The 12,462-nt window shown below is 44.8% G+C and overlaps 1 protein-coding gene across 4 annotated transcripts; it reads right to left on the bottom strand.

Moving 5' to 3' along the window:
- Positions 1 to 207: 207 nt before the first annotated feature.
- On the bottom strand, positions 208 to 11,907 carry LOC110223017 (uncharacterized). 4 transcript variants are annotated; one of them, XM_021008347.2, is made up of 7 exons: positions 11,756 to 11,907; positions 9,585 to 9,794; positions 9,286 to 9,460; positions 9,057 to 9,148; positions 6,697 to 6,823; positions 5,237 to 5,335; positions 208 to 1,839 (listed from the first exon to the last, which is right to left on the bottom strand). In XM_021008347.2, exons 4-7 carry the CDS (start codon positions 9,087 to 9,089, stop codon positions 344 to 346), a joined length of 1,755 nt encoding a protein of 584 aa, XP_020864006.1. In that variant the 5' UTR covers positions 9,090 to 9,148; positions 9,286 to 9,460; positions 9,585 to 9,794; positions 11,756 to 11,907; the 3' UTR covers positions 208 to 343. The 4 variants fall into 4 exon arrangements, with proteins under 4 accessions (XP_020864006.1, XP_020864005.1, XP_020864003.1 ...); XM_021008346.2 differs by having other exon boundaries at positions 9,632 to 9,794; XM_021008344.2 differs by lacking the exon at positions 9,286 to 9,460 and having other exon boundaries at positions 9,632 to 9,794.
- Between the last annotated feature and the right edge of the window lie 555 nt (positions 11,908 to 12,462).

Genomic DNA, 12,462 nt, shown 5'->3' with positions numbered 1-12,462 from the left:
CAAAGCATGGCCAAGCCTCACTACCTAATGTAACCCCTTCCCCTTTTCTCCTAAAAGTATAAGAACCTTCTCCTGTGAGTCTGCTGGGGTGACATTCCCCAGAGTGGCAGGTTTGCTACCATATCTCAATTAAAGATGCTTTATTCCTCCACTTATGAGTTTAATTTATTCAGTACTTTACAATATTCAGTGTTTCTGACAACAAAGTAATATTCCATATTTAGGTACCAAAGTTTATTTAGCTATCCCCCAATCAACAGGCATCAATTACAGCCAAATATGTTCTTGGTGAAAAAACTGGCTACATTCAGAATGTTTCAACTCCTTATGAGTTCCCTAATGTTTAGCAAGGCATCCCCTCCCGAGTCTGAATTTTCTGATGACAAATGAGGTTTGTCCTCTCACCAAAAGCTTTCCCTCTGTCATTGCATTCTAAAGGTTTCACTTCAGTATGTGTTCTCTGATGTCTAATAAGGTGTCCTTTCTGGATGAAACCTTTTCCACATATACTACACTCAAAGGGTTTCTCTCCAGTATGAATTCTTTGATGATAAATGAGGTGTCCCCTCTGACTGAAGGCTTTCCTACACTCATTACATTCAAAGGGTTTCACTCCAGTATGAGTTCTTTGATGAGTAATAAGGTCTCGCCTTTCACTGAAGGCTTTCCCACATTCATTGCACGCAAAAGGTTTCACTCCACTGTGACTTCTCTGATGGGTAATAAGATGTCCTCTTCGACTGAAGCCTTTCCCACATTCATTACATGCAAAAGGTTTCTCTCCAGTATGAATTCTTTGATGGGTAATTAGGCTTGCCCTTTCACTGAATGCTTTCTCACATTGATTACATGCAAAGGGTCTCTCTCCAGTATGAGTTCTCAGATGAGTAATAAGGATAGCCTTCCGGCTGAAGCCTTTCCCACATTCCCTACATTCAAAGGGTTTCTCTCCAGTATGAATTCTTTGATGATAAATGAGGTGTCCTCTCTGGCTAAAGGCTTTTTGACAATCATTACATTCAAAGGGTTTGACTCCAGTATGAGTTCTTTGATGTCTAATGAGGTTTGCCCTCCGGCTAAAGGCTTTCCCACATTCAGTACATGCAAAGGGTTTCTCTCCAGTATGAGTTCTCTGATGATAAATGAGTTGTCCCCTCTGACTGAAGGCTTTTCTACATTCATTACACTGAAAGGGCTTCACTCCAATATAAGTCCTCTTATGTTTAGTCAAGCTTCCCCTATGGCTCAAGGTTTTCCCATATTTATTACATTGGTCATGTTTCTTGCCAGTATGAAATGTCTGTTGTCCAGCAAGATTTGATCTTCTGGAAAAGGCTTCACCACATTCGTAGTGTTCTTGCAGCTTTTCTCCAGCATGTGTTCTACGAAATTTAATTAGGTCTGAATGGTAATTGAAGGGCTTTTTCCATTTTTTATACTTAGAAAGATTCTTCCCTAAAGGGAATATATTACATGGAATTAGGTCTGAAAAATCTCTGAAGCTCTTTTCAAGTGTCATGTATTTATGGATACTTCCTCCTACAGTTTCTTTCCACAGTGCATCAAAGACTGATCCCAAATGAAAATGCCTCCCAAATGCATTACACTGATGCACACTCCCTTTCTTAAAAGCTGTTCTGTGAGTGCTTGTTACTTGTCTGGATGGTCTCTCCCAGCTCTTCTTTCCTTTCTCTGAATTGATGTCATATCCTTCAGCTTCTCTCTTCTTAGACAGCCAGGGACTATTGTTTGGCAGTCTTTTCCCAGATGATACTCCTATGTAAGTGTCTTGTATCAGACTTGGGTCGAGGGTTTCAAACCAGATTTCATTAAGGGAATCTAAAAGAAAATTTTTTAAAAGTCACTATCTGCTGTTGATTATGATGTGAAAAAAGGTCCTAATTTAGAACTAATTCTAGCTTCAGTCCCATCCATCAACAAGAATAATGTTCAATCTAGACCAGCTAGAACAAACTATTTTTTTTGGTGGAAACTGAAGATAAGGGCAGGTAAGGGAATAGTAAAAGAGTACCTACCTTCTCAGGACTAAATGAATTCCTTTTCAGGGCCCTGAAAGCATTTATATATGTCATTAAAAAGAACATCCAATGAAAAATTGTAGGATGGTCCTATATATGCAAAAATATTTATATCTTCTCATTTTGAGGAGGCAAAGAACTGTAAATTAAGAGGATGCCAATCAGGGAATACTTGAACAAATTATGGCCTGTGAATACAATTGGATATTATGTGTTGTAAGAAATAGTAAAGGGTATGGTTTTAGAAAAACACAGGGAAACACGTAGAGTAAAGAAGGCAGACCAAGACTAACATTTATACAATAACAACACTCAAAAAGTGAACAATTTTGAAAGACTTAAGAATTATGATCAATACAGTGATCATCCATGACACCAAAAGACAAATGAAGGATCTTACCTACCTTCTGACAGAGAGGTGATGGATGTTTATGGTCAATATGAGAATCTGTTTTGCAAGACTATGCATGTTTGTAACAAAGGTTGTGTTTTCTTTTTTCCCCCCAGTAAGGAGGGATGAGGAGCAAGAGAAAAATAAATGCTTGTTTATTAAAAAAAAAGTGTTTGAAAAGCTATGAAATTTGACAACTTTGGAAAATTTAAATACAAGGGAATTTTTGAGCATGAGCACTTTAAAAATATCTTTGAAAAGAAATTAAAAAGATGGTGTATTGGGCCAAGGAAAGAAGGTGCAATCTCAAAACAAAATCTCCTCAAGTTGTCAGAGGATGTCTTCACTTTTATCACCCTGTTTATTTTATTCATCTATGCAAAAAAGTGTTTACTGAACCATAATTAATTAGTACTTTACATACGACTTTAAATCCGCTTAAACTCTTCAGTTACTAGAAACAAGGCTCTGACAGTGACTAGGTTGCACGAGTATGTGTTGTGCATTGTCATTTTTTTCCACAAAGTACATATCACAGTTGTTCTTCTGACATGGTTTTTTGTAGTAACTTAGCTCTTCCACTTTGATTGAAATTAGTCCTGGAAATTGTGATGATGTAAACTGTATTTTTTAGTTTAAAATTTTTATTTTCAGTTCCAAATATCCTCCCTCCCTCTACCTCCTCCCCACTTACTGAGAAGGCAAAAAACATAATATCCATTATATGTATAAAGTCATACAAACCATATTTCCACAATAGTTATGTTGCAAAAAAAAAATCAAGGAAGATAAGTGAAAAAAATATGCTTCAGTCTGCATGCAGATCAACTGTATTTTAATCTTTTGTTTTTATTTTTTTAAGGTTTTTTTGTTGTTGTTTTGTTTTTTGGCTAGGCAATGGGGTTAAGTGACTTGCCCAGGGTCACACAGCTAGTAAGTGTCATGTGTCTGAGGTCAGATTTGAACTCAGGTCCTCCTGAATCCAGGGCCAGTGCTTATCTACTGTGCCACCTAGCTGCCCCTCAACTGTATTTAAAAAAACCTTTTTTGTTAATGTCATCTGTTCTTTCCTAAGCCATTGTCTTTCTATAAAGCCAAGGTTTAAACTTTGGGTGTTCTGACTACAATTGAATTAGTACAACATCTTGCCTTTGTAGACCTGATAGTTACTGCTTTGGAATGTGGGCAATAAAACACCTTTTTAAGCATTTCCTAGTTCTGTAGACTGGTTTGTTGTGCTGCCATTAGTGGGACAAGTATGTATTAAGCTGTGAAAATTTTATTTCGGTTTTAGAAATAGAAGAGCCTGCATAGAAATGTCTGGCTTTGACATTTTTTCTCAATTAGTGAACATTTAAGAATTACTGGGCTTCAAAGATCCCAGCTATTGGGGCAAGAACTCACTATTCAACAGAAACTTTCGGGAAAACTGGAAAGAAGTTTAGTAGAAACTAGTTAGAGAATAACATCTCACACTACATACCAAGTCAAGTTCCCAACAGGTAAGTGATCTAGGAATAAAGGGTGTTATCACAAACAAATTGAAGGAGCATAAAAGAAATCGGTCATGAACTCTTTCACTACCCATAGATCTGACAAATGAGAGAGGTTGACAGGAGGTAAAGTAGACAACTCTGAATAGGTAAAATTAAATTTTTTTTACATAAAGACAAAGCAAAAAGTAGAAGAGAAACAGGGAAATGAGGGAAAAATATTTGCAATAAGTTTCTCTGATAAGGGTCTCATTTCTAAGATGTAAGGAGAACTGATTACTCTTATAAATGTCAAAGGCTATGAACAGGCAGTTTTCAGATGAAGAAATCCAAGCAGTCAGAAGTCAGATAAAAAAATGCTCTAAATCACTAAAATTAGTTAAATGCAAATTAAAACAACTATGACCTATCACTACTTACCTATCACAGTAGCAAAGATGACAAAAAAAGGAAAATGACAAATGCTGGAGGGGCTGTGGGAAAACAGGTAATGAATACACTGCTAGTGGAGTTGTGAACTGATCCAATCATTCTGGAGAACAGTTTGGAACTATGCCCAAAAGGCTATAAAAGTATTTAGACCCTTTGATCCACTAATACTACAGCTAGGACTGTATCCAAAAGAGATCAAAGAAAGAAGAAAAGGACTCGTATGTACAGCAATATTTACAGCAGCTCTTTTTGTGGTGGCAAAGAACATGATGAAGGGGATAATTTCAGAAACCTGGGGAGACCTGTGTGAGGTAATGCAGAGGAAAGTGAACAGAACAAGAACAATTTAGTAACAACAATAAAGATAAGCAGTCTTGAAACACTCTGATCAATGGCCTGACCAACCTCAGTCCCAAGGAATTTATAATGAAACACGCTACCCACCTCCAGATACAGACGTGAGAACTGGTGTGTGTCACAATCCTCTCTCTCTCTCTCTCTCTCACACACACACACACACACACACACACACACACACACACACACACACACACACTCTGCTTTTTAGTTACTCTACACTTAAAAAAGCATGGAAAGTGAAGTAAATGGACATTCTGATGCATGATCTTTACTTTACAGGTGTCTGACTATTTGTTTTTGTTGATGATTATTAAACTTCAAATATATGTTTAAAAATCCAACCAAAAAATAGGGACCATACCTTATTCCCTGAGAAGGGGCTGCTCTTGAGCACAAGATGAAGCTCATGTGAAAGAGGGAGTCCAGGTCTTCCCCCCAAGCCTTGGGGCTTGTCCCACAGTGTCAAGGTGCAGCCCTCCCCACGTGGTCAATCAAGCTGTTGGGTGTCATGATGCACTCACCTGGACAAGTGCTTTGTGGGCTTTCTTCTCCTTCTGGTTTCCATGATGCATTTCCTCTTCCCAACAGGGAAAGCACATCCAGTTTAGAAACGGGAAGCCCTACACATAGGAAGAGAAATGGGAAGGTGCTGGGGGACAGAAAGCTATTTAAGCATTCAACTCTATTCATGGCCAAGAGGGCAGCTAGAAAGTACAAAGGACCTCTGAAGAAGGTGCTGCTTTGTATTCCAAGGGAAGCTAGGTTAACGAGCTTATTTAGATTCAGAGAGAAAAGTGGTTCATTCAACCCACTCTGTGCTAAGAAAGTGAGGCCCTTTCTTGGTATCTCACTTGGGATTCAGTTATCTCAATCAGATAATCAACCAGAATTTATAAAGCATTTATAAATTTTATAAATTTATATATATAAATTTATAAAATTTATATATCTAGGCACCGTGCCCCCAAGGAGCTTCCATTCTCTCAAGGGAAACACGTACACACAGATGCCAATACCAACTCTGGAGAAAATAAAGACCATTCCAGGAAGGAGTCTGCAGCAGCTGCAGAGATCACGGGAGGCCTCATTTGGGGGGCGACATGAGCTGAGTTATACGAAGGGATGAGAAAGCACATACAATGTCCTAAGTGCAGTAAAGCAATGAGACCAGTAAGGTAGACAACTAAGGGGCGCCCCAGAGTGCTGGGCCTACAGTTGGGAAGACTTCAGTCTTCCCCGGGTAAGTTACTTAACCTTTCTCATCCCAACTTTACAGATGAGGAAACTGAGGCTTAGAAGAGCACCTACCTCCCCGGGTCTTTGTGAGAATCAAATGTGATAACATACGTAAAGAGAGCCTGTTGTGAACCTCAGAGATACAGAAATGCGCACTGTTATTGTCATTACTATTACTATCATGGGGCATGATGGTGAGTAATGTGTAATAGACCTGGAAAGGTACACTGAAGCTGGGTTACGAAGGCCAAACGGTGGATTCGATATTTTATCCTATAGGCAACAGGGAGAGATTCAAGGACGTGTGGTCAGACCTGAAAAATCTTCCCTGGACTCTGTGTGTGTGCTTTCAATTTATCAGCAATTTATTTAGTATTTACTGCACACTGTAAGAATTGCCCAGGGAGATACCAAGTTTAGCTAAGATAATCAGTGCTTGCCTCACGGGGATTCTGGTCTAGGGATAGTGAAATCCACATAAAGGGAGAGAGAAAGAGAAAGAGAGAGATAGAGGAGGCCTTCCTGGAGCAAGGGGTCTCCCAGCTCCCCTGGGGCCTTTAGCCAGAATCTCTGACAACAGGACGTAGGGAGCATGGAAGCTATGGGACTGCATCCCTTGGGATCTGGGATTCTCCACATGCCCCGAGCTCTTGAATAGCCCTGCCGAGCCAGCCCAACTTCAGCTAAGCTTTTTTGGCCCCCCTCAAAGCCAGAGGTTCTGCGTCCAAGGCCAGAGCCCCCTTACCCAGTGATACGAGGTTCTCACAGTTCTCCAGCGTCACGTGCCAGTACAGGTCCTTCTGAGTTGGATGAAGATGGCTCCATTCCTCCTGGGTGAAGTGTATGGCAACATCTCTGAATGACACCAATTCCTGAAACAAACACATACCTGCCTAGCCAGGGACCACGCAGTCAAACATTTCTTGGTGATGCATTCACTATGTGCCTTCTCTTGTACTGGACTACATAGGAAGTTGATAATTTTAATCCTGTCCACAAATGAATCCTGAGAAAATCGCAAACTTTACCTAACACTGATCCTGGTGCTCACCCTCCTGATAGCCAACTGTTAAAAGCAAGCATTCTCCAGTAAGGATCCACGTGTCCTGACATGGACATCCACGAACACACTTGTTCTTTTTTTTTTTCCAGCCAAAAACAAGGTTTATTGAAGATTCGCCATATTAGCTAGACTCTTAAGGAATCTGAACATCTATGGATGTTGGCTAGATTACAAAAGTCTGCACTGCGATCACACTTCTAATCAGTTGTATTATGGTCATCATCCTCCATTAGGGATCAGCACGCTTCTCAAAGATTTAATCGGGAGGCAGTAATCCACAAAAGGTACGTCGTGCTAGGTGTTCTCCCCATCTTCTGACCACTGAAGCCACGTGGCTCTCTGCCACAGATCACTCTTCCTTCTGCACAGCTGGGCTATGATCCCACTGAAGTGGCCCCACTCTTAAAATTCACACTGCACACTTTCATCTGGCTAGAAACGATCATATTTCACACAACTACAACCTCGAATAGTGCAAATCCAAACCCACTTCATGATATTCATTACTCGCTAAGTTCCTAGGAAGATATTTCCTGCAGTCCTTCAATCAGACTTGTGACCATTCTGATGAGAGCACTCTTTCTAATGGTGAAAATGGTAACGCATCTTAGCCTCTGTGATTCTTGCCTCCATTTTCCCAGAAAAACAAACCACACCAACAAAGAAACCTTCAGGGGGGGTTCCAGCCAGTAAGTCCTGGGGCTATCGGATCTCCTCTAGGGCTCATCAGACAAGGGAATGAAACGCCAGGGGCTATGCGTCTAATCTTAGCCTTCATCCTCCCTAAAAGATCCGTCAACCTGTTTCATGATGTTCCATCCACGAGTACTCATTGGTAGCGTGGTACAGTGTACTGATGCCCATAACATGTCCTGCTATTGTCCTCTCGTTGACTAGCAATTTCAAATTTTCAGAGGTAGTAGTATTCTTTGATTCAAACACCACCAAACAAGGATGATGTAAGAAGATGGTCTTTTGCTAGTAAAATTGACAAAAGAGAAAAATGACAATGCTGGAGGGGCTGGGGAAAAACAGACACAGTAATTCACTCTTAGTGGGGAAGTGAACTGGAAGAGGTAAAAGAAAGAGGGAAAGGGTCTATGTTTTGCAAAGTATTTATAACAGTTGTTTTCATAGTCGTAAAAAATTAGAAACTAAGGGGAAAGCTTCTTATTGGGGAATAGCTAAAATAAATGGTGGTGTACCATGAGAAATGGACAGTTTCAGGGGAAACTGGGAAGACCTATGAGCTGATAGAACATGAAGTGAACAGAACCAGGACAATTTACAGAATGACCACACTACTATAGAGAAAAACAACTTTGAAAGATTTTAGAACACTGACCAATAAAATGGTAAATCATGAGTCTTGAAGGCTGAAGATGAAACATACTGTTCAGCCCCTGCCAGAGAGTTGATGAACTTAAAATACAAAGAGCAACATGTATTTTCAGGAATGGCCAATGTAAAGAGTTGTTTGGCATGGAGGTTTGTTGTTTGTTTTTATTTTCTCCCTTTTTTTTCATTTAATAGTATTGTATTTTTTCCCAATTACATGTAAAGACAGTTTTCAGCATTCACTTTTATAAGGTTTGGAGTTCTAAATTTGTCCCCCTCTCTCCTCAAGGCAGCATGCAATCTGATATAGGTTATACAACTACATTAAACACATTTCCACATTAGTCATGGAATACTCTGCCTCCTCTTCTCCACCTCAAGGCTTTCTCCAGGTCTCAGTGACGATCCTGCCCCCTACAAGAAGCCCTTCCCCATCCCCATTAACGCCAGGGTCTTCCCCGAATGTGTCTTGTATGTACAGGTGCTTGTGTGTTATCTCCCCTAGTAGCCTGTGAGCTCCTGGTGGGCAGGGGCTGAACTGTACCTTTCCTTGACCTCCAATGCTTAGCACAGTGCCCAGTAGACAGCAAGAGCACATTAAATGCTCTGTGCCTGACTAGATGTGTGATCTGTGACCACTGAAGGAAGGCAGTAAAATGATGAGAAATGCTGTGGCATGAAGTGACACCCAGATAAGAACTTACCTGAGCCCTGGCCGTGACAAGCCCAGCAAGCATTTCCTCCTCATCCTCGATTCTCTTGTTTTGGGGAAGGGGAAAGTCTTGAACAAACTTATCTGGATAAGAAGAAAGAAGTCCTGGGGAGAGATGAACCCTGACCAGGGCCTCACTAGCAGCCTGGACTCCCTCCCTCCCTGGCCCTTCTTTGCTATCCGTCCTGCATCCCAGACCCCCTTCCATCCACTTCCTTGACCTTCCTCTGGAGCTGGCCCTTGCTGCTGAAGGAGGTCACGAAACGACGTCTTCACAAAGTACACAGAGAATTCTTTCTCCCTTCCCTGGTCCCCATCACACACTGCTAGTCCTTTCCCTCGGCAACAATACTTTCTCAGTGCTTCCTGACTGACTGCCTGGAAGGACCGATGAGCCTGGAGCAGACAACGGTGTGTACTGAGTGGCGCAGAGAAGGGGAAGTTGGAGGAGCTGCTTCTCTGCCCTCCTGGGCCATCCCCTCACACACCCTCCCCTCGGGTGCCTCTTCTCCTGTCTTACACGCTAGGCAGGTCCCCCCTTCACCGTCGCACTTCAGTAAGGTTCACCTCTCTCCCCAGAGGGGAAGGCCAAGTCTCCCATGGTCACTTCCTCCTCGCTCGCTGACCGTTGTGGCTTCACGCCAATGCTCTCTGCTCCGCCAGATGGTCAGGACTTGCTGTATCCCCAGGCTCCAGGACTGGTTCCTTTCCACCAGGCGCTGCCCTGAAGCTGTGGTGAAAGGACAGTGAAGCTGGGCCCTGTGGGCTCCAAACCAGCACACGTGGACCTGGGTCCTGCACTGTGGGGCTCAGATGCTCGGCCCCAGCTCGGACCTCTGCCTCTGGCATTCCAGGCTGGGCCCTGTCAGATTCCGCCAAAAGCTAGTCATGCCCAAGAATGAATGGGGGCACCAGGAGGAGCCAAGAACTCAATCACACATTGTTACTTAGGGAACACTAAAGACAGTCACAAGCCTTGGCCATACAAATGGGCACAGTCATCCAAGAAACCTTGGCCAGAAAGGCACTGTGTGCCACACAAGGGGGTGAGGAGTGAGACAGGGGCGAGGGTGTGTAACCTAGTGCAGGACTCAGCATCCACCAGAAGCTCGGTGCTCACAAAGTATTATTTATTACCATGACAACCAGCATTTATATAACACGTTAAAGCTGGCAAAGTACTACACATAGGTAACCTCATTTGTCTCTCACAGCAGCCCTTCAAAGTAGGTATTGTTATGAGTCCCATTTTACGGAGGAAGAAACTGAGGCAGACATTGGTGACATAGCTAGTAAGTATCTGAGACAGGATTTGAACTTGGGTCTTTCCGACTCTAGGCCCAGAGCTCTACCTACAGCACCACCCAGGTGACGAATGTACAACTGGATGGTGAACTTAAATTTAAGTAAGACCTTTCATTGAGGGGATCTAGCTCTGACCCAGGAAGAGTGGTTCTGACAGTAAAAGGTAAGGCTACACCTCTCTACTCCGCCACCTGCTTCCTGGGAGGTGGGAAAAAAATAAAAAGCCCCAACAAGTCCAGGTCCAGCAGTGAGAGCAGAATTGGAGATTTTGCCAATTATAGATACAGGTGTCGGTGCAGATGGATGCAGGAAGAGGAGACTTTGGCCGTTAACCAGGGGCTGCCCTGCTAAGGAAGGGTCTTGAAGAGATCAAGGGATGCACCTTGTCCAGCCGAGGCATGAGCTAGCCATGCCCAACATTCGAGGGACCTTGACTAGCAATGGAGTCAGCCACCCAGCACCGGGGAACACAAATGAGGGGCCGGTGAGAGAGAGAGGAAGCCAAGGAGAGACAACAGTGAATCCGTCCACATGGGACTCCTCATCATGGCACTGTGGCGTTCTGCCCGCTTCTCCCCACTGCCTCTACACGTGTGAGGGGCAGACTGTGCCCGAGGTTCTCAGCCTTGCTTGCTAACTGCCGCTCTGGCCGTACCTTCTGAGTAAGATGCCTTTGGGAGTCAAATGAGTCTACTGGCTGAACGCTAACTGCAAGCCTGCCGATGGGGGCTCGGGCAGAACCCCGGCACCAGCTCCCCGGCTGATGGACCACAAGCTCCCCGGGGGAGTTGGGGGACAGCGCGCCCATAAGGGGCGGAGAACGGTGGGCACGCACTCCACGGGTGCCCACACTTCCAATTTCAGATGCAAACAACTATAAGCACGCGCGCGCGCGCGCGCGCACACACACACACACACACACACGCCCTCTCACAAGTATTCAAGCACACATTTGCACTTGACACAAGCAAGCCCCCATCTCGGACATGCGCACTCCTTCCCGCCCTCCCTACTTGGAGTGGGAAGAACCGGGGCGCACGCGCAGTCATCTCTACCCTCCCTCATTCCACCGGTTCACTCTTAAGCTAGGAGAAGGGAGAAGGAGGGAAGACTATATGGGGAGCTGAGTGCCGTGCATGCATTTCTAGAAGCTTGGTGAAGGAAGTGGGGAGGGGGTAGATGGAGCAACACCTGTACGTTCTCACCGATGGGGGGAGGGGTGTTGCAGGGCGGTAAACGCATGCGCATTCACAGACCTCAGCGCTTGGCTATGAGAGGAAACATAAGACACGCGCATGCGCACGCACTAATTCCCTCTTGCCCTCCCTTGCCCCAAGGCGTCAACAGGTCGGAGCCGCTACGGGACCCTAGGCCTAGAAGTCTGACCTTTAGGGAGGGACGGCTGCATGGCATTCCAATGGCCCGAGGAACAATGACCACAATGCATCAGGCTCTGCGAAAAGCCGAACGGGATGGCCTAGAGCCGCCATTCTGCCTCCGACGCGAGATCTCTGGAGGCATTTCGGGAAATGGAGTCTCCGCAGGGGAGGGCTCCCGGCCTCCTGGCGCGCCCACGTGATACGTGGACTACATCTCCCAGAGGGCATTGGGGCCTTCCGTTCTCCTTTCCCCAACCCGGAGCGTGTGCGCCTGCGCCCCGGGCCTGCGGGTGGGTGCCACCTCCTGCCCTTGGCCTTGGCCCCGTAAGTGTTGAACCCCCTGAGGTTAAAGGACCCCGCGACTCTCCCCTGGCCGCCCGCCCTCTGGTCCTTGTCTTCGCAGCCGCGCCAGGAACGGGCCGGTGCCGTGTTTGATGAGAGCGGCTGTGGAGGCCGGCCTGGAGCGAGGGCGAGGGGCGCCGGGGCCACGTGTCTGCCCTGCCCCGAGCGTCTGATGGTTTTGTCTGTTATCGTATCATTATTATCATTATCATTACAGCTGCTGCTGCTCATGTAGGCTCTTGAGGCCGGCGTGTCACTGCTGCCTCCTTGTGGGTGGGCTCCTCTGAATCTCTGGTTCTCGCCTTCCTGGATTGAGGATGCCTTTTTCCCCGTATTTTATGTTTTTAGTAGGCCCCCCCCCAATCTTCCATT

This window comes from Phascolarctos cinereus, unplaced genomic scaffold (genome assembly GCF_003287225.1).
Source record: "Phascolarctos cinereus isolate Bilbo 61053 unplaced genomic scaffold, phaCin_HiC Scaffold_9;HRSCAF=440, whole genome shotgun sequence".
NCBI classification, from domain to species: Eukaryota; Metazoa; Chordata; class Mammalia; order Diprotodontia; family Phascolarctidae; genus Phascolarctos; species Phascolarctos cinereus.
The sequence above is the reverse complement of the archived record's forward strand: the minus strand, read 5'-3'. Positions and strand labels throughout refer to the sequence as shown.